Source organism: Phaethon aethereus, assembly GCF_964289735.1.
Source record: "Phaethon aethereus genome assembly, chromosome: 4".
NCBI lineage: Eukaryota > Metazoa > Chordata > Aves > Phaethontiformes > Phaethontidae > Phaethon > Phaethon aethereus.
Window position 1 is genome coordinate 51,760,598 of NC_138578.1, and position 20,077 is coordinate 51,780,674.

Genomic DNA, 20,077 nt, shown 5'->3' on the forward strand with positions numbered 1-20,077 from the left:
AAGAGGTCTGCTGCATGCAGGGGAGACGGGTGCCACTCATTCCGTCTTTCATACCCAGGACTTTCCTATAGCTCTTTGGTACTGACAAATTCAATGATGATATAACATCTTACTCTGCATCTTAGAGGATCTGTGTGAATATGATAAGATCAAACTTGGGAACTATCTGTTCAGCTTGCACAATAGCAAAAACATGACCTCATCTCTTGCCCTACTCTTAAACATAGCCCAGTAAAGTTCATAGAATAAGTGGTCATCCAGAGAAATTGGCCTGGGTCAGCAGGAGGTGATCTTTTAATGGATATCGTAATGATTCCCACTTACGATATCTAATGGTCACTAGGTCAGCTTATCTTCCTAGTTTTGTGGAACTGGCAGTGTAGCTGTTTCTTAAGCTGGGCCTAAACATGATCTTAACACCAAGTCTAACTTGACAGACAAGCCATTCTATCATACTGGTGCCAGCACATAGGTTAGCCCTTCGGGCCCCCAGGATGATGTAATATAATGGGCTCCCGCCCATACTTTCCTGAATCCTAACCTACATCCACAACCCTAACTTTAACCTTAATCTTGAGGTCTGTATCTGCCTCTTTCACGGTACACTACGGATGAGGGAGAAATGTCTTCCTTCTATTAAAATGGCAGGTTGTGGACATGTTCACACGTACCGTTTGCTTCATGCAAAGGAGGTATAAGCATATGTTAAATCACTGGAATGTGCGGTGATCAGCAGGCAAGACTCTACATAACTAATAATCTGTTTGCAAAAAGTAAAGTATGAACAGGCTCTTGCACAATTCAGAGTTTCTCTGTTAAAGATCTATGTTTTACTGACTAACTACTGACAGTTCAAAGACGTGGTTGAAAAAGAGCATGTCCTTTCTCACAGTAATAAATAACCTGTAGGGCAGTCTGCATGGGTCATGACCTTCAGCAGGCAGATTATCTTCATGCTTATGTTCAGTGCTTAGAAAGTGCATGTATTAGCCCGTTGCCTTCTACAAATCTAGTTGCTCGCTGCCTAGCAGATATAGCAACCTCCCTGCTCACCCATTTCACATTCTGTTCCTTCTTTCCCAGTTTCATCTGGAGGTCTGATCCTGATGAGTCTGTGGAGAAACTTTCTTGCTTTCTTCAATAGCACTGATTAATAAATGTACTCCAGGAGTCAGGCTGCCTGACCCACTTCCCATGCAGTAAGGTCTTTCTCCAGAGGCAGTGCTAAAAATACACCACCATCAGTGATCTAGCTGCATGTTACGCATTTTTGTTTCCTGAACTCAGAGTGTAAGGCTATTTAGTAGAGCATGCATTGGTGTAAGCTGGGTGTAATCAGTATCATAACCGGTAAGTGTGAGTGACAGTGCAAAAGGAACCATTCCTTATGTTATATCAGTGTTCTTGTGATTCATTGTTGTACTCATCACATCCTCTAGAGACCACCTTTCAGGAATTATTCCACATTAGGGAAATAGCTCTAAATTATTCCACATTAGAATAGCTCTAAAACTTGGATTCAAGACTTGACTTGGGCCAGTGGGGTTGTATTGTTTTAATAGTTGTTTCTCTTTTTAAAAATAATGTGTTTATTAACATGGAATTCATTTTACCATTCTGCTCTTCCCATGTAACTGTACACTTATGCAAACATCTAAAGGGCTGGTTTTGTAAATGCTTCTGGATGCTAAATGATTTCTGCTTAATAATTATGTTGGGGTTTTTTGTTTGTTTGTTTGTCTGTTTTTCTGCAGGCCTCCATATGTAGAAGCAGCCAGCCTTTATCTGGCTTTAGTGCTCGATGCCTTGAGGACGAACAGATGCTCCAGGCCATTAGAAAAGCAAATCCAGGAAGTGATTTCATATATGTTGTTGACACTCGGCCCAAAGTAAGTACATTATATTTCTTGCACATAGCAAGACTGAATGTGGGCTGAGTGCATCAGGGAAGATGCGCAGCCCCAGTGACTGACCACATTTCTGATCTTAGTTGCACCTGTATAAGTTCACAGGTGAAGCAGGATTTATCAGGGGAATCTTAACGAGGAACCTCGCCCACATTTTCATCTCTCAGAGAATTTTTTCTTTTTTGAGCTTTTCTCCTTTTTGTTCTCAACAAAGTGTTAAGATAGAGAAAAGTAAATAACTTGTAGTAGTAACTGTTTCCAAAAGCAGAGGAGCTATCAGTAACTATATTACTGATGAGACTAGTGAAAAATAATTCCCATTATAAAACTGGGAATTTACAATTGTTTGTAATGTTGCAAAGCTCTGCCTGCTTATACTAAATTTTTCCATGCAAGATTTCTCCTGCGAGTGGGAAAATTTCAACAACCTCTACATAAGGCTAGGCAAAGACCATTTACTGAGGTTACAAGAATTGAGGAGACCTTCTTTGAATATCTCCAGCACCTTTGTGTTTTTGAAAGAGAATCTGAAATATGGTAAATAGTGATCTCAGATGCCATATCTCTATTATTTAGAAAAAAATTATGCTGTGCAGAAACACAGAAACTCAGTAATGATCTAGAAGAGTTTGGAAGCTAAAAACCCCTTGTGTCCAAATTGGCATGCTAGCAAACAGCTCAAGATGACGAGGACGAGATAGGTTTCAGTATCTGGAGGTGGGAGCAGGGATATGTTCTTTCTTAGACTATCAGTAAGTTGAAGTTACCAAAGCATCTGAAGAAAAGAAACCAAAGGGGCAAATCTCCACAAATCTCCACAAAATCCCTCATAGGTATAGGATGAGCTATATATAGTGTGGGAAAAGGAAAAATGAGAGCAAAGGCTTGAGGAAAAGGCACAAGGTAAGCTGCTTCAGTATCCTCAGATCAGCAGACAGAGCCTGAAAGGGCGAGGTGGGTAAAGCTGAGAAGCATGAGGAATTGAGTGAGGAAGGGCAAACCTGGCAGAGCTGGAGCAGAAACGAGGAACCTGTCTGGTTGGTGACTGACTGAAGACCTGGGGGCTGGTGGGAAAGTGCTGAGCACTGACAGCTGTAATGGGAGGCAGTAGCCAGAAAATCATACGCATATATAAATCTAGAGCATGTAGGAAGTGATAGGTATCAGTGCAAGCTGTGCCTGGAGTTCTTCAGGGAACCTTTAACAAACGTGAAGGTGAGATATTGAGTCTGGTGCAAGGTTTCCCATTGCTCTAGAAAGCTAGAAAATTACCTGCCTCTTCTCTCATCAGAACTGGTTCCTTGCAAAGATTATGAATATTGATGGCCCTTCAATTCAGCATTCCCGAGTGCTTTTCATATGCTGTCCCTCATTGTCTTTGCTAATCTTCAAAACAAAAGATCTGGCTGTGGAAGAAAGCTTTGTTTCCACTTGATTTTAAATATACCAGGATGATCAGCTTTACTTAGGCTGCTGTCTGTCTTAATTTTCTCCTTCCTGTATGGGTTTACAGAAGCAGCTAATATAAACTTACTGTTTATGAGTCAAACAAATTAGTTCTGTAACTCTTTATAACAAGGCAGGACTCAGTTATCCTTCCCATCAAAGAAGATGCCAGGAAATCTGGCAAGTGAGGTCTGTTGCCTTTGGAGGTTGTATCCTAATATTCACTGAGATTAAGCGAGGACAGGCACAATTTAGAGAGCTTTACAACAACTACTTTTAAGAGCAACAGATGGAATTTTGGTAGGTGATGTGGAAAACTTGTTAGTAAATATTGTGGCAGCTGCAAAGTTTGGCAACTGACAATATTTAAAATAAATGAGCATCAGAAAGCCTTGCAAATTTAACCTTATATTTATTTACTTTTAAAGAGGGCTATTTCAGATTGTCTTTTGAGAAAGGATTTCTGTGATAAAGTTGCTCTGCTGCAGAGACAGTTAATAGCATTTACTGTCCCATGGAGTTAGGGTCTAGATGTTTTTTATTTAGGGCTTCAGGGGTTTGTGGTGGCTTAGACTCATGTACACAGACCTTTCTTCCTGAAGCTATATGCTATTGCAGAGAGAGACTGCTTCATTTTGTTTGTACTAGAACACTGATGTCTACTTCAAAAGAGAAAGATTAGGATTCAGCAGATAATTTATATCTTTCTAGCAAGTCACAGTGAGGACTCTGTCCTTAAAGGACATGCTGTTCACAGGCTGTATCTTTTTTTTAATTGTTCATTGATAGTCAAAACATCAGCAGACTGCTGGTTGATAGACAAGAATTCTTTTTTGCCTGGGCTTTTTCCCGAATTGCATACTACAAATTAAAAGAAGTTTTACACAAGACTTGAGCAAATGAAAAATGCTGGTTTTTTCCCTAGGTTCCTATCCTAGAGTATGGTTCATTCTGTGTATCATGAAATTCATGCAATGTTTCAATTCTTAATGGTCGTCCATAAATGTAACTATGTATTCCTATTGCCAAATTCTGCTCATGGGAACAGATGCACTAGAAAGTGTGAAGATAGAACAAAATCCCCTATCTTCACATATTAAATTGGACAGAATAAAAAAAAGAATTGAAAAGTGGTCTCACCCATCTGTTTTGTTATGCATCTGAAATGAAATTATAATGGCATAAAAAGCTTTTAGTCTCTAGCTGTTTCCTTTGAAAGTTAATTGGTCCATGGAAACCTATTTTGACATATGATGTAAAAAAGCTAGACTTGTTCATGTTAGTTGGAGGTAAGTTGGCAGCAGACAATCAATCCTACTCAGTTGCATGCATTCAACTCCAAATTAAAATTGACTATCGGGAGTACGTGTGTTTGGGGTGGAAGAGATCAGGAAGGGACACATGCTTGTACATCCCATGATACCATTAGCCGAGTACTGAAGGATTTTATTGTGAGTTTCAGAAGCAACCACAGAGGAAGCAAATCAATAGTACTGCCTGCGATATTGGTAAATAAACTGGAAATGGAGTTATCTGCATAGCCTCTTGTCCCCTAGGCAATGCCTAAGACATGTTTTGTTTTGATTTTTCGTGAGCATTGGCTCTCATTGCAATGAAGATGGGTCACTTTTTGTCCAACTGATGCCTCATAAAGTCCAAAAGCTTTGTTAGTGCCCTTCAGTCTGGATGTGCAATGTCCATTGTTATTTGATCCCAGAGATCAAAATTTGGCATAAGGGACTTGGCAGATAGTTTTCTTTTCCCCCAAGAATCTCAAAAGGGGGGAAAATAAGCATTAAAAAACCCCATAATTTTACACTTGGGAAAACTGAACTCAAGAAGCATTTATTGACTTCCCCATGCCAGGAAGCAAGTAACAGATTCAAAGACAAAACTCCACATTCCAGTTGAATATATTTTTTTCTGAAGCACAGCAAAATATTTGATAGCGCTGCATTGCAGCTGAAAACATTTGTGGTAATTTTGTCAGTTCAAGTCTTTTGTGGTCTTAACAAACTAAAGCCAAGATACTGTAAACTTAGGAACTACTACTCCAATTCTCTCTTCATTATTCCAAGTTTCAAAGAAGTAAGCTGTAACAACTGTTGGATTATTTGAGCAGTAAAATACAGTAACTTGGGCAACATTACAGTGTACATATGCTACGAAACAGTGGCACAGCAGATAAAACACTGCCACCTCCTGGGTATATTCTGCTAGTAAACATAATGCTGATCAAAAATAAAATCAGAATGGCCTTTTAAAAGCAAATGAAATCCTTTATGTTCTTGCAGAGGAGCCCTAAGTAAGCTGTGGTTTTTTGCGTCTAACCTCATTAATGAGGTTTCACTCAAAGTGTGTGAAATAGAGGTCAGAGCCTCATCAACCCAGTGCCCTGCAACAGGCTGTAAACTGATCCCCAATTCCTAACCCCTCGTGTTGACAGTGATAAATGCTTCCTATTTATCCCTGACTTAAATCACTCTGATTTATTGCAGTAGACCACAAGTTTTGTTTTGAAAAGAATCTGTTTGCTACTGCTTTTCATCCAATTTTCCTTATTTTTTTCAGCTCAATGCAATGGCAAACAGAGCAGCAGGGAAGGGGTATGAAAATGAAGACAACTACTCCAACATCAAGTTTCAATTCATAGGCATTGAGAACATCCACGTCATGAGAAATAGTCTGCAGAAAATGCTTGAAGGTAATACTCTCCTTTATTGAAAACTAGAGGAAAGATTTGATCCTTCTGTCACGCCAATCAGGATAACTGCTCTGAAATCAGCAGCAGTGAAAACAGGTATGAAAAGAGATCTTTACCTGTTGCAGCTGCATGCAGCTGCCTGCTGGCTAAGGGGACTTCTGCAATGGAGCATCATCGCAAATAGGGGTGATTTCCTAATTGTGCAAACACCTTGTTTCATGGGTGAAATTCAGGTCTCATTTACTTCAATGACAAAATTCATCTGACCTCAATACACCTTACTTCCACTACATCTTCTTTTGTGGTTAAAGTTTGATGGTATAATGAAAAAAATCGCATATAGCTGACTCTGATGCCAGTGGAAAATACGGGATTTTTTTTTTTTAAGCTCAGAAAACCTATGGTTTGATTTTTTTTTATGTAGCCAATGAGGTAGTCATGCATTTTAGACTGTGAATTTTAATGGGAACTTACTCCTGCCCTGTATAGAGCATGTCACATCAGGTTTATTTATGAAATGCACAGTCAATGGGTGTAACCATTCACCACCTTCACAATCCCGTGGAAATGAATAATAATTGCTTTATAAATACCTACCAGTGTATAAACAAGCACATCTGTACTGCCATTTAATATTCGGATTACATTACTGTTTAGAGGCCTTCTGGGAAAAGGGTAAGAATAAATAAGCCATCTTTGACCCTCAACGGCTTGTTGTTTTTTAATATTTTAATAATGCTCACTCCGCTCCACAAAGTCTCAGTATTTACTTCATGTATATCATCAACACCTTCTGTCACCTCCTGAATCAGCTTGATCTAGCTATTCCTGACTTGATGCTCTACTCGTGCTCTTTTATTCTTCATCTGTCTCCCATCGACTTCATGCAAATGTGAATTTTACATCTAAGAAGGGCTTACATTTTCCATGACAGGAGAGCTGTGCTCTGTTTTCAAATAAGAGTAGTTTATGAAAACCAGCAGTAAAGTGTGATGTAGGTTAAACAGTCCCGCTCTCTAGATGACATATTTTTACTTAATTCCTTGGTCTAAGGGTCTGAGGAAGGAAAATAGAAGGATTTGTAGTTCAATACAAAGTCTTGTTTGGCTAGGAGAGAGGCTGGATGAATAAACCTGTCCCTTTAGTTGTTTAGCTTAAGACCATCAAAGTTAAAATAGTAAACAACCAGCCTGGCTGTATGGGACAGTGCTGTGTATTATTTTTGAGCCAAAAGTTTGTGACACAGGCCCATTGCCCAAACTGACACGTAGCAAGGTAATTTCTGATGCATTTAACACTTCAGGCTGCTTGGGGGATGTAATTTCTTAGCATCTGTTTTTAAATGAGCCATATGCTCAAAATATCTGCTTTTTTCATAGGTTTTATATTTGCTATGTTGAAATCTCATATTTAGCAACCTGGCTGATAAGATTTGAAATTAGAGAAGTTAAATCTGCGATTTCAAGTACTTGAAACTTTCAAGTACTTTTTTTTTTTTTTTTTTACAACCTTATGACTCTCAGTGCAGGGCTTTTCTTATGTAAGGTGCTGCGTAGTTTTTCCATTGGTATCAATGTCCCTTCATCTGTGTCTCTGGTGGCCTCTATAATTTATTTGAGTAGGTAAAAAAAGTTTGTTTCAGCTTTGTGACTTTACTGACTTTAACTCTAGCAATTTTATTTTTCTTCACTTTAACATGTATTTACTCTTGTATAATGTTAATCTTTGGCAAAATATATCAGCATTATAAAATCATTAAATTTGCGGGATAATGAGAATTTTTTCAGAATATGCAAAAAATGTTGAGATTTGACTGTAGTCCAAAAGCAAAATGCATTTCAACATGCTGGAATTTCCTTCCAGGAAAAAAATTGTTTTACTTTTGCCTCTGCTGCCTTATATTGCTTTTTTTTTTCATTTAAAGAGAGGTATATGCCAAGATCCTTGTGATAAATTGGATCCTGTGCACATCCTTGAAATAATTTTTAATATTAGAAGGAAATGTTGCACAAGGACTTTTTTCAGTAAAGATTGATTCAAGGGCTGACTGAGGCTGCGGGTCGGTATTTGTGATGGGTGAGCTTTGCCGTACATCCAGGGATCGACCAAGGCTTGACCCCCATTTGTTGTGCATTAAGATGATGACCCCGCGTGCTCCCTGTCTGTATTTAAACAGCAAATATGAGCTTCTCCTCCCCTCATAGCAGAGGCACTAGTTGCTGATGTAAGAGCAGCCCTCTGATCCTTGGACTTCAGTGACAGATCAGCCAGAAAGAGATCCTGAGGGTTTGGCCCGCAGCATTTCCTCCTTCTGCTACCCATGGCTGTCCTGCCAGAAACGGAGGAACTGGTCCAGCATCCCCCTCCGGTACTTTTGCTGGTGGAAGAGGCGGTTTCCACTGTACGCCCTATTTCTTCCTCCTCTCCTGGGGAAGGGAGCACCACTGGAATTGCTATGAGCTCTGCCCAGCGGCTCTTGATTTTCCTGTGTCCACTCAGCAGGTGCAGCAGGTCTTATTTCTCCAAGATTTTGGTGCCTTTTCTGTTGCAATGGAAATGCCTTTTCCCCTTAGGATATGCCTCATCACTGAATTCATAATTGAACTCAGTATTAAGGTCCAGACTGGTAGCCAAAATCATGTGAAATATACAGTGTATGCCTTTAGGACAGTCTGAACTTTGCTCAGTGAAGGGGTGGGTAAATATTGACTCTAATTTGGTAGTGGGAATGAACAAAGCACTATTTCAGCCTCACCTTGGGCTTTTGTAAACAGAGACAGCAGCTTCAGCCAGAATTCAGCTACTAATTGGTCATGCTTCCATCTGCACAGGAGCATTAATCATGTGAAAAGCTGTTTGCTTTCAGTGCAGTTATCTATGCATTTTTATAAATATCCTTCAGAAATGACTTTTAAAATAACCATCTGGAAGAGGCCCTACGTACAAAGATTGTGAGACTTTGTATGGACACATTATGCTATTTTGCCTCTGAATTAAACAGAGTTAAGGTAGTCCGGACGTTCAGATGTGGTGGTATAAAACCCAAATTTGTCTTGTAAAATTAAATTCTGATCACATTGAAGGAAACAAAAGTTTTGGCACTGGTTGTAATGGATCAAAAAAATTAACATTGAGTCTTTTAGATTATTTCCAGAGGACAAGAAACCTAAGACATTATTAATTCATGGGTCATACATGTGTAATTCTACACGGATCAAAAGAAATGTGTAATCTATTTATGTGGTGAATTTAGTATCTCACTCTTGAAGCTAGATTGCACCAAATATTGTTGAGTATTTGTTTGCTGCTGGATTGAGATATCCAAATTAGATTCTGATTGCCTGTTTTTTTCTTCTGATGTCACAAACTCTGTAATACTAAAAAATAGACGCTTGGATACAGCAGGATAGAATCTTAATGTTGTAAAAACTGGGAGATTTATTTTTTTCTTTAAACGTGGCATAGAACTTGGAAAGTTTTCAGGAAAATATTTTCTTTGATGAATTATGGCTTTTCCTCACCATCAGAATACTTTCTGGCAACAAGTGAAGTTTTAATAAGGTTTCATTCAGGGATGGAGAACTGTTGAGTGAGTCGCTTTAACTCAAAACACCATCATCTCTGGTGATGGTGAAGGATGGGTTTGGTGGGCCTGCTCTTAGAGAGCTTCATCACCAAATCTGGCTGGGAATAAGAGGTTGTGGCACCATTTAGGTGGCTGGCTGCCTGTCTGACAGCAGAAATTGTATGTTTTCTGTCTCCAAGCCCTCATTTTTAAATAGAAGGTTCCCTCTCAGGGGTTTGACAACTTCACTCCCAACACAATTTTGGAAGATCTGTGCTGCACAGGAGGATGTATTTGGTAAACTGTTTGCAACAAACTTTGTAAAAGCTTCTCTTTTCAACTTAAATCAACATATTGGGTGAAAATTGCCGCATTTCTCAAACCTATGCTTTTTTCCAACGTTAAAGTTTGTCTGTGAAGTAGCCATTCATTTCAAAAGATGGATATTTTACGCAGGGGATATCTGAAGAGATAACTCTTAGGTTGAACAGTCAGTGAAAGCTTAAGGAACTGTAATTACTGTTTAAGATGTGGCTTATTTTGCAGTTTGTGAGCTGAAATCACCTTCAATGAGTGACTTTCTGTGGGGCCTAGAAAATTCTGGCTGGCTGAAGCATATCAAAGCCATTATGGATGCCGGCATTTTTATTGCAAAGGTAAAGTGTGTAAAATGAGAATAAACTTGGACTAACCAGATACAGAAAGTGAGGATCAAATTCTCCACTTGTGAGTAATTTCTGTTATCTTCAGTGATGTTGTACCTGAAAAAAAAACCCATCTTGCAATGCTTCATATATGAGGAGAGATGATTCTTAGGTGCTGTCATGTGGATATTTTGCTCATATAGTAAAAAAAAAAGTAAGTTTGTTTCACTGAAGAATTCAAATGTACCAAAGCCTCTACTAACCTGTATCTTGTTATGCCAGGTATCTGAATGTCCTAACTCTGCTCCCCAGCAGCGATTGTCACTATTTCTTTCCTTATTGCCCCTGCCTGCTCCACTGGTTTCTGGATGTTTTCTTCTTTGAAGGTTTTGGTTTAAGGACTACTTCTTCACATGGTAACTGTAATATAGGAATATCAGCTACCGTGTTATCTCCTCTGACTTATTTAGCAAACAACTAAACTCACCTCCTAAACCAACTCTTGTGTATTACCCTAGCCAAATTCTCTAGCAGCTTCTACTCTCACGTACTTGAGAACGGTTTCCGAAAAGTTGCTGGCTTTGATAAGAAATTGTTTCTTCTAAGCCCATCCAAAGTAATGCAGATGTTTGTCGTCTACCAACAGTAATTTTAATTTTATTACCCTCTTTCTTGTGTTCTTCTTTTTACTGCTTAAATTCCTATTTTTGAGGATACAATTACGATTTCTTCTAGGCCATTTTATTCACATGACCTGCTACATACAACTATATGGATAAAACTTCATGGGTTCCCCTCCTCAGTAACTCCTTGTTTTTCGTGCTTTTCTTCTTCCTGCTCAGCAGGCAACTGTGGTTTCTTACCCGAACAGCAGCTGCAGGATAAATGTACATGTTATTATTTCTCCCAGCTCTACTAGCTTTCATTAGCTTATAGAAATCAGGTCATTTACATTAGCTCTTACCAACTTTTCCCCAGTGGCTAGTCTTAAAATACTGTCCAAAAAAATTTATGCTTTGTCCATATGCTTACTAGCCTTGTGCCTCCTCAGACATGCATTTTGACCTGTTCTTATTTGTACAGTTCCCAGTTCTCAGTTGTTGGTCTCCTGCCTGCAAGGTTCTATTTTGGTAGAATTTACTCGTCTCTTGAGATAAACATAGATAATTTATTATTATTCCTCATTCCCTATTAAGCCCAAACTTAACTTAAATGTTTATTTTTCTAAGCAGTATCTTTCCTAACCTATTTTCTCTGCTTTCTAAATTTAGTTCTCTTTAGAAATTACAAAGGCCAAAACCCTTAGAATTTAAAAAAAACCCCGCAAGTTCCAAAAATAATGCAACACCAGATCTTGGAGAACTGAGTATGATCTATTTTTTATGTGCTTATGTATAAAATGGGATTCTCTCTCCCCAGTTATTTACATTAAAGATACTGATACAACTTTGCTTACCAGATATGGAAGTTTACCACTACCACCGGCTTCCCTACAAACCTTTAGAAGTATGTCATCAGTGTGCCATGCAGTGTGCTGTAATAATATCCACGCTAGCGCTGGGCATCAGAAGCAGACATTGCCGTTACTGACATTACCATCAAGATGAGAAATTAAGAGCCATATTGCAAGTCTGGCTGTTCTGTTGCTGATACGTGAGTTAGTTAGAGCATTTAACTGCATCTGAATCTGCTTTAGGTAGTCGTCTGCTCTGATGGATTCATGTATTTTAATTGAAACTGATCCTACATCCTCTTGTAGTAGAGCAGAAACGGGTGATGCTGCAAGCTCCATATTGCATGGGATGGGATAAGATTAAGACTTTTCAAATGAGAGGAATAACACTCGACATAATTCAAGAACTCTGTGGCAGAATAAAAAAATGAACAAGGTTTCCCAGTTCCCAAATCAATACTCTCTGCATTGTACTGTCTCACTCTTCCTCTCTTACCATTGCCTTTTTCCCTGCTTGTGAAATTTCTGACTTCTTCTGTATCCTTAGGCTGTGGCTGAGGAAGGTGTGAGTGTGCTTGTTCACTGCTCTGATGGCTGGGATAGGACAGCCCAGGTTTGCTCTCTAGCGAGCCTTCTATTGGATCCATATTACAGGACTGTGAAGGGTTTCATGGTAAGCAGGTTCTCTTTCACAGAGTAAATAAAGTATTATGGTATCATTTAAGATGAGTATCTTTGGTTTTAATGAAAAATAAACTTTCCTTAAATATACCTTACTCTTTTTTTTTTTTAAAGTAGGAAGGAAGGTTTTTATCTGTCCAAGTTACAGTCTCCCACTTTCTGTATGAAATGTTATCAAAAGTGGGGATCAGTTGGGCACCCATTTATTTTTTTTCCTAAACTTGACCAAGAAGCTTTCTCACAGCCCAAGGAGCAAGCAAGAATTTGTATTCATTTTCAGGGATCGGGGAAGTTTTGAGTATCAGAAGCCTGTGCTCCCTGGACGTTAGGTTGCAATGAGCAGCTATGTTGGAAAATCTGTTCCCTTCCCATGCAAATCAGCACTGGTAAAGCATCTAGGAACGCTTATCAAATTACTGGTCACACGTTAAAAAGATGTTTGAGATGTTTTTACGTTCTATTTTAGAAAATAATGAATCAAGCTAATTGAAGTTGTGCTGAAATACTGGAATCCTATCTGCATCCATGAAGAGTGCTACTTTTTCCTGAGCTCAGCGCTCATTGCTCGTTATTTTTCTGCTCATTCTAAAAATTATCTAGGATTCTAAAGTACTGCTCACTTACATCATTCTTGCTTGTCACTTTTCTGCTTATTCTAAGAATTAACCAGCATTCTAATGCTACTTGTTTACACCACTCTTCTGCCTGCTTCAACATGTGTTGGCTCTGCTGCACAACACTGAATGCAATATTCTCATTTTAGGTGTTAATTGAAAAAGACTGGGTTTCCTTTGGTCACAAATTTAACCACAGGTAAGGCGGGGCTAAGGTTTTTCTCTGTATATTTTTATGTAGACAGCACCCACTGCCATTCCAATTTTACTTCCTTGTTGCCTTTCAAAACATATCAACAGAATGCCCTCAGGAAATGGTCACACCCTTTATCTTCTACTATATAATTTAGCTGCCTGGAAAAATCAAAGGGAAATATTTTCAGATCAGTCTTTTCTTATATATGCACTCCAAGACTGCTATTGGGAATCCTGAGTGCTGGTCTGGCAGTTGCTACGAGCATTGAGAGATCCATGTGAGAGAAAAGTAGTATGTATGTGGCTTGCAAAATCCCTTTGGACTCCAGCAGAGCTTTCAGTAGTGCCAAGACTTCTCACGTAAGTCCCTGTTCAGCAAAGTCTGCATCTTCCAGGACAGTACTTAATCCTAGGCACATCTGTGAGTTATCTCTTAAGTAAAATATACTCTTCCTATTGTGCTCTGTTCTAACGGAAATAGTAGGATTTGTTCAGAAATGTCAGGTAAAGAGAAGCAGAAAGTCGTCTATTTGGACAAGTTATTTTGTACAGCCATTATGCAAATGCTATAATGTAATGAAAATGTTCGAAGACTTTCTATATTTAAACATGGATAAATATCCACATTTTCCTTCTTTTTTGTATTTCCTTTTAGTTTCTGTAAAAATACAAAATGCAATTTTTATATTGGAGTCTAATTACATTATATTGCTTGATTTGAATATAAATTTCTGTTATACTTTCAAAAAAACCAACAAAACTTTCTGGAAAACTGTGCATCTCCACACCACCTGTGAAATTCCAGCAAGAATTACTACATTTAATATGATACTGTCAGATGTCTATTATTATCAATGGTATCAAAGTATTATGAAATGTTATCACCACAAATAGCTTTGGTTTGAAGTACAGTACTGCTGTATTATGTGTGATGCATAATAATAGAATTAGAGGTTTCCTTTTTAGATGCTTATGGAATTCCACTGTTGGTATACACACACACGACAAGCAGAATAAAACACATTGAAAATGCTTCTTCCCATTATGTAGACTTACAAAATACTTTTTACTTATATGTGTTTTACATTTCAGGCTCCTGTTCTTCAAGGTACTCCATTGCAAGTGGTTCCAACAGACATTTTCACAGACAGAAAATTTGATGTTCACTTGACATACACAGTAGCATATTAAATGTTTCCCACTTTCTAAAAATTTCACCAAGAGAGGGCAGCTTTAAACTGCTTTATGCCAAGGTTATTCTGTTCCTCTCCTGCTCAGTTTTCTGTTTTTGGCAATGGTCTGCCATTGAGAGATGGTCTAAGATAGGTTTTTAAAGTCCTTGCAGTCATTCTTATGATGACTTATGTTACTGAGGCATAACTTTATATTAATAGCAGTAAAACATGGCTATGCAGCAGCCAGCTGTTAGTAGCTGTAAGGCAAGAAGATACCCATAAATGTTTTTTTTGTTGTTTGTACTTGATAAACTCTGCCTTCATTCTGCTCCATGAATCTTGCATCATTTTTGTAAGTAAAAATGTACTAGTAGTTGAGGTCTTAGAAATGTGAATGCCCATGATGTAACCTGTACACTAAAAGTGAGGGGTTTGTTTTCATTAGTGTTAATTTCAGGTTATAATCGAATGTATCTTGTCTTGTTTCAGGTATGGCAATTTAGATGGAGATCCGAAAGAGATATCCCCTGTTATTGACCAGTTCATCGAGTGTGTTTGGCAGTTAATGGAACAGTTTCCCTGTGCCTTTGAATTCAATGAGAGATTCCTCATCCACATACAGCATCATGTCTATTCTTGTCAGTTTGGGAATTTCCTGTGTAACAGCCAGAAGGAGAGACGAGAGCTGAAGTATGAAAGCATGTCCTTTAGTAGCATATTGACCTGTGGGGTCTGTGGGTGTTGTATTGAGGATTCAGACATTTGCCAGTCTGCATGTATGTGCTTTCACAAGGTGCAGTGTAGACTTCTGGGCTGTCATCTTCTGGCAACACAGACTAATACTGAAAAGAGTTGATCCTCTGCAATGTGGCTCTGCTGGGAGTGTAATCCATGGTGTGCGTCACGGGGATTAGTGAAAACTGACAAGAGCATTAGTCCTTCAGCCATGCGGCCCTACCTTTACTGCAGCATTAACAACATACAAGGCAAGCTGTCACTCTAACGCCAATACAAGATGATACTAACTCTAATTCTCAGTTTAAAAGTCACTGCTCTTCTGTTTTTTAACCTGTCTTTGGATCTCATGGCAGGACACTTTAGTCTTGATCTCTCAGATGCTTTCTTACAAACAGTCTTTTTGCCTGGTCGGCCTCCCTAGGACTGAGTCAGCAAACTGTCCTGCTGTTTGGCCCCAAAGCAATTATGTATTGATCTACCTGCCCTCAGGCCCAAGCAGAGACAATAATGTCATTCCTGGCAGTGCTGATGTTCATAACTGGTTCCTGGAGCCCTGGCTCCTCAGGTAGGTACATCATGATACCCACGGCTTTTCTCAGGCATCCGGATCGTGTCAGCGGTAGCGATGAGAGGAAGGCGGGAGTTACTGCTTTCTGCTGCCATTCGGTCCTTTTCACTGCCCAAGTGCAGAGCTTTTAAAGTCAAAACCTTCACAAGCCATCATATCCCAACACATAACTGCATGAGAAAGTGCAGCTCAGTGGTGTAGGAGTGCTTCTAAATGTGGGGATCTCCTTGGTGTAGAGATCAGTCTGAAAACTAGTTTTATGGAAGTGATCCTCTCCACCTTGCAAAGGAACCCATCTCTTCACTTTCTCTCTCCAGCTGCTCTAGCTTTATGGGACATGGATTGGATTTTGCCTTTAGTGACCAACAAATGAATATGGGTCTCTGCTTTTCTATGTTTATAACTAAGTCCAATTCTGTTAAGGAAATATAAAGCTGATTGTAAACGAGTACTACAGAGTATTAGAATGTCACATCTAAGCTTTAGCTATACCTGAATTGTAGTAAAGACTTTATGTATTTTTTTTTTTTCCAGAATACAAGAACGAACATATTCATTGTGGGCTCACTTATGGAAAAATCGTGCTGATTACCTGAATCCTTTGTACAGATCAGACCACAGTCAAACCCAAAGGACCCTGCACCCACAGATGGCTCCATGCAACTTCTTGTACAAGTAGGTAGTATCACTTGCTATTCACAATTATAGGATATATTAGTACAGAACAGAGTGCCTTTGTATTTAAAGTTCCATAAGGTTCCTTATAAGGTAGCTTATAGAGAGTAAATTCAGATGCAATGTGTTTGTTCCCTGTGCACTCATAGTCAGCCAACACCTCTGCACAATTCCACAATGGAGTATTAGTCTGAAAAGAAGCTTAAGATTAAAGCTATATTGATAGTTGTGTGTCCTAATTTCATGGTTACTCACTTCTTCCACTGACAAATGTCTCTTTCAGTTCTGTTCTTGCCTGTGGTTTCAAAATTTAAAGTTGCTTAAAGTTTTTTCATTCCAAGATTTTATGACATTTATTTGGATCAATTGGTGTCAAAAATAAAAAGGGACATTTCAAGAAATCATATAGTTTCATTGCTAAAACAAGCTTTTAGTAAAACAAAAAGCAGACTTTCTCCATGTTGTTGTTATACCTCAAAGTATACACAATAAGTTTTACCTGATTTTTTTTTTCAAAATGTAACAAAATAGCATAATTTTAGAAATTTTACTATTGACTTGAATAATTAATTGTGCCATTAATCTTAACAAACTTAAGGAGAACTTGAATAGAAATTAATGAAAACTGTGATTTAAGTAAAACTGATCAGTTTGTTTTCCAGTTGCAAGTAAAAGCAACTGTTAAAAAGCCAATAAACATCCTAAATGACAGAAATTGAGTCTTTCATGTCTACTATTACAGGTCACATCCACTTTAAAACAACTTAAAAATAGTCATTAATCGTATTCTTTAGGATAGTGGGATTTATAAAATAAGTACTGATACTGCAGATCCTTCATCGGATGATTAATCCTGTTGATTTTAATGGAATTACTTGGGTGCATAGGGATTTCCATGCACGAGCTATCAGATGATAAACTTAAGGGGCAATGTGACTTAAATAGTATACTGTTGGGGTAGGAATAATAACCACCAAGGAGCATGCACGGGCATGGACAGCTGGAGCTGAGGTCAGGTCTGTTGGCTGCTTAACCTGTCTGGTGAACTAGTTACATACTCAAGGTCTGGCTGTGGCCATGTATTGCCAGGAAGACAGAAGACAGGAGGAGTGCTAGAGTAAGCTGCGGACGTACAGGTCGAGTCCTTCCCTCCTGAAAATGAAAAATCAACTCTGCTGTTTAACTAAGGGTTTTTCAAATAATTCCATAGAACAGGAGAAGAACTTGCCAATGTATACGCTTGACTCCATTTCCAAAGGCCCGTTTAAAATGTCAGTTTAAATTTTACTGGGTTTTATTCCTGATTTTTAACTCCTCTTTGCAGGGGAAAAAACTCTGTTAACTAGCTGCACCTCACACCACTCCTGCAGCCCCAGCCAAAACCAGGCATATAGAATTTCAAAGTTGACTTCATGGGAAGTTAAACAACATTTGAGAACTAGAGTTATGAAAAACTGTCTTTAACCTTGGCTGTTTTATAGGTACCATTGCTCTAAAGCTCATAGTGTAGAACAAGAAAATAATACAGCAAAACTTTGTGTTCGGTGAACCACCCTCAGCCATGTACTCTAAGTCAAAGGTACATTCACCTTTTTATTGCATTATCAGAATTGGTTCAAGCTGTGTATGTCCACAGAGTTGCATCTTCAGGACACAGCCAATGCAAATGAACCATAAATCCTACAAAATATTCAATGAACCTATATGTATGCACTCCGATGATGAATAATCCATAGACGGATCATTTACGACATGTGTCTGAGAAAAAAAAGTGTGTATTTAAGTCTTCTGAGGCCACCTCACCAAATGAGAGAACTGCTGACCCTCCCGTCAATTCCAGGTTCTGGAGCGGTATGTACAACCGCTTTGAAAAGGGGCTGCATCCTCGACAGTCAGTTACTGATTATCTGATGGCAGTGAAGGAAGAAACTCAGCAGCTGGAAGAAGAGTTGGAGGTCTTAGGAGAGGTAATAAACACTTGATCTTGATGCCCCAGACTTACTGGATGGTAAATGAAACCAAACTCTGTACGCTGCGGAGTCCCCTACACACTACATCCTTTTCTGGCATGAGGACGTTCAGCTGTCATCTTTGTTCTCACATAAATTACTGTGAATGTTTTGCATTTAAGACAGAACAGTGGACTTCTTTTCTTTAGGGATAAAATTTCACCTGTGTTGGTGCACAAGTACAACTCCTGAAAGAAATTTTAGATCCTTCTGTAACTTAGAAGGATGCTGTAATTCAGCATTGGTTTGTGATAAATTGTGCACTTCTCATACTCCCTAAATGCAAACAGGGTTTTAAAGGGTGCCAATGGGGTTGGGCTCTGAACTTAGTTTCTTTTTTTTTTTTTTCAAATGCAAAGACACGTAAGAGGATTACTGGGCCCTAAATGTGTCCCTGTAATATACATGGTTTCCTTTTATTTCAGAGATTGGCGAATCTTCAGAAATCACAATCAAATGATAATAAAGTCAAGAGTAACCAACAAGACCGAAGCAAACAGTTGGGGCTTTCTACTTCCAACAACAGCTTAGCTAACACTCCCCAGGAGTATAGCAACGATCTGAAATCATTCCCATCCCGGAGCCCTTCACAAGGGGATGAAGAAGATTCAGCCCTGATTTTGACACAGGACAACCTGAAAAGCTCTGATCCTGACCTCTCAGCTAACAGCGATCAGGAGTCTGGTGTGGAGGACTTAAACTGTAGGTCCCCAAGTGGGGGTGGCTGCTTGCCTAGTGAAGACAGTGGCAAGGATTCAGATGAGGCTGTATTTCTGGCAGTCTGAAATACCTTCACAACAGCAAGGATCCGGATGAAGTTGAGTCTTCCACAGTCCAGAACGCCATCTTTTCAACAGATGAAGAGTGGGAGTGGTCTGTGGCCTAAAGAAATAATCCAAAGAAAGGGAACTGTGCAATTGTGTAAGTAAAGATCTAAGCAGAACAAGCCATTATTCTAAGACATAACGCTACAGAAAAGTAGTATCTGCTGTTATATTTAGCTAAGCCAATGTGGTGTTTGTTTTATCAATGCTGTACATAATTATTCCTTACTTTGTACATTTCCATAATTATTTATTGTACAACACAATAGTTCTTCTCCAAAGATGTGAAATTCCAAAGTACTCTCTTACACATAGGGACAAGGTTGAAGATTCATTAGTGTTAGCCTTACTGGTGAGTCAGTCAAAACTTACTTTTGTGGAGCTCTTTTGCCTTCAGACATATTGTGTATATTCTGCACTTTTTTTTTCATGGGAAATGTTAAATTTTGAATTCCAACAATTATTTTGCACATTTTCCTACTAGAATCTTTTAAGGCAAAGTAAAATGAACTGGACATGCTTGCTTAGCGGACAAATGAAGCTTTGATCCTGCAGAAATATCCTTTAGTAAGCAACGCACCCTGTTTGTACTCAACTCCCAACCAGTAGCTTCTGTGAGCAAAACTCAAGGAATACAATACTTACGCAGCCTTTGTGGCAAAGCATCCCCTTGTAACGAAAGGTACGTTACGCAGTCCACTCTAGCCTCTTTATGTTTTGTTCTCAAGTTTGATTATTTATATCTTACCTTTGTTCCAAACCGCCTACCCAAGATATAAAGGTAAAATTTTAAAGGTAATAAACCCCCAAATTCTCCAGCCTATTTTGATTCCTACTTGTCAGTGTTTTATTTCAGTGGGAGTGAAATACATATATAGC

The 20,077-nt window shown here is 38.8% G+C and overlaps 1 protein-coding gene across 1 annotated transcript in view; it reads left to right on the plus strand.

The window, feature by feature from the left end:
• The window catches only part of MTMR7 (myotubularin related protein 7), a gene marked incomplete at both ends in the record, with an annotated part of 46,285 nt that extends 27,126 nt beyond the window's left edge, over positions 1–19,159 (plus strand). Inside the window, 9 exons of the mRNA XM_081999154.1 lie at positions 1,755–1,889; positions 5,925–6,057; positions 10,169–10,278; positions 12,267–12,392; positions 13,164–13,213; positions 14,874–15,074; positions 16,225–16,365; positions 18,206–18,332; positions 18,800–19,159. Coding sequence (XP_081855280.1) covers positions 1,755–1,889; positions 5,925–6,057; positions 10,169–10,278; positions 12,267–12,392; positions 13,164–13,213; positions 14,874–15,074; positions 16,225–16,365; positions 18,206–18,332; positions 18,800–19,159 — 1,383 coding nt within the window. The remainder of the gene's footprint in view (positions 1–1,754; positions 1,890–5,924; positions 6,058–10,168; positions 10,279–12,266; positions 12,393–13,163; positions 13,214–14,873; positions 15,075–16,224; positions 16,366–18,205; positions 18,333–18,799) is intronic.
• Positions 19,160–20,077: the final 918 nt, after the last annotated feature.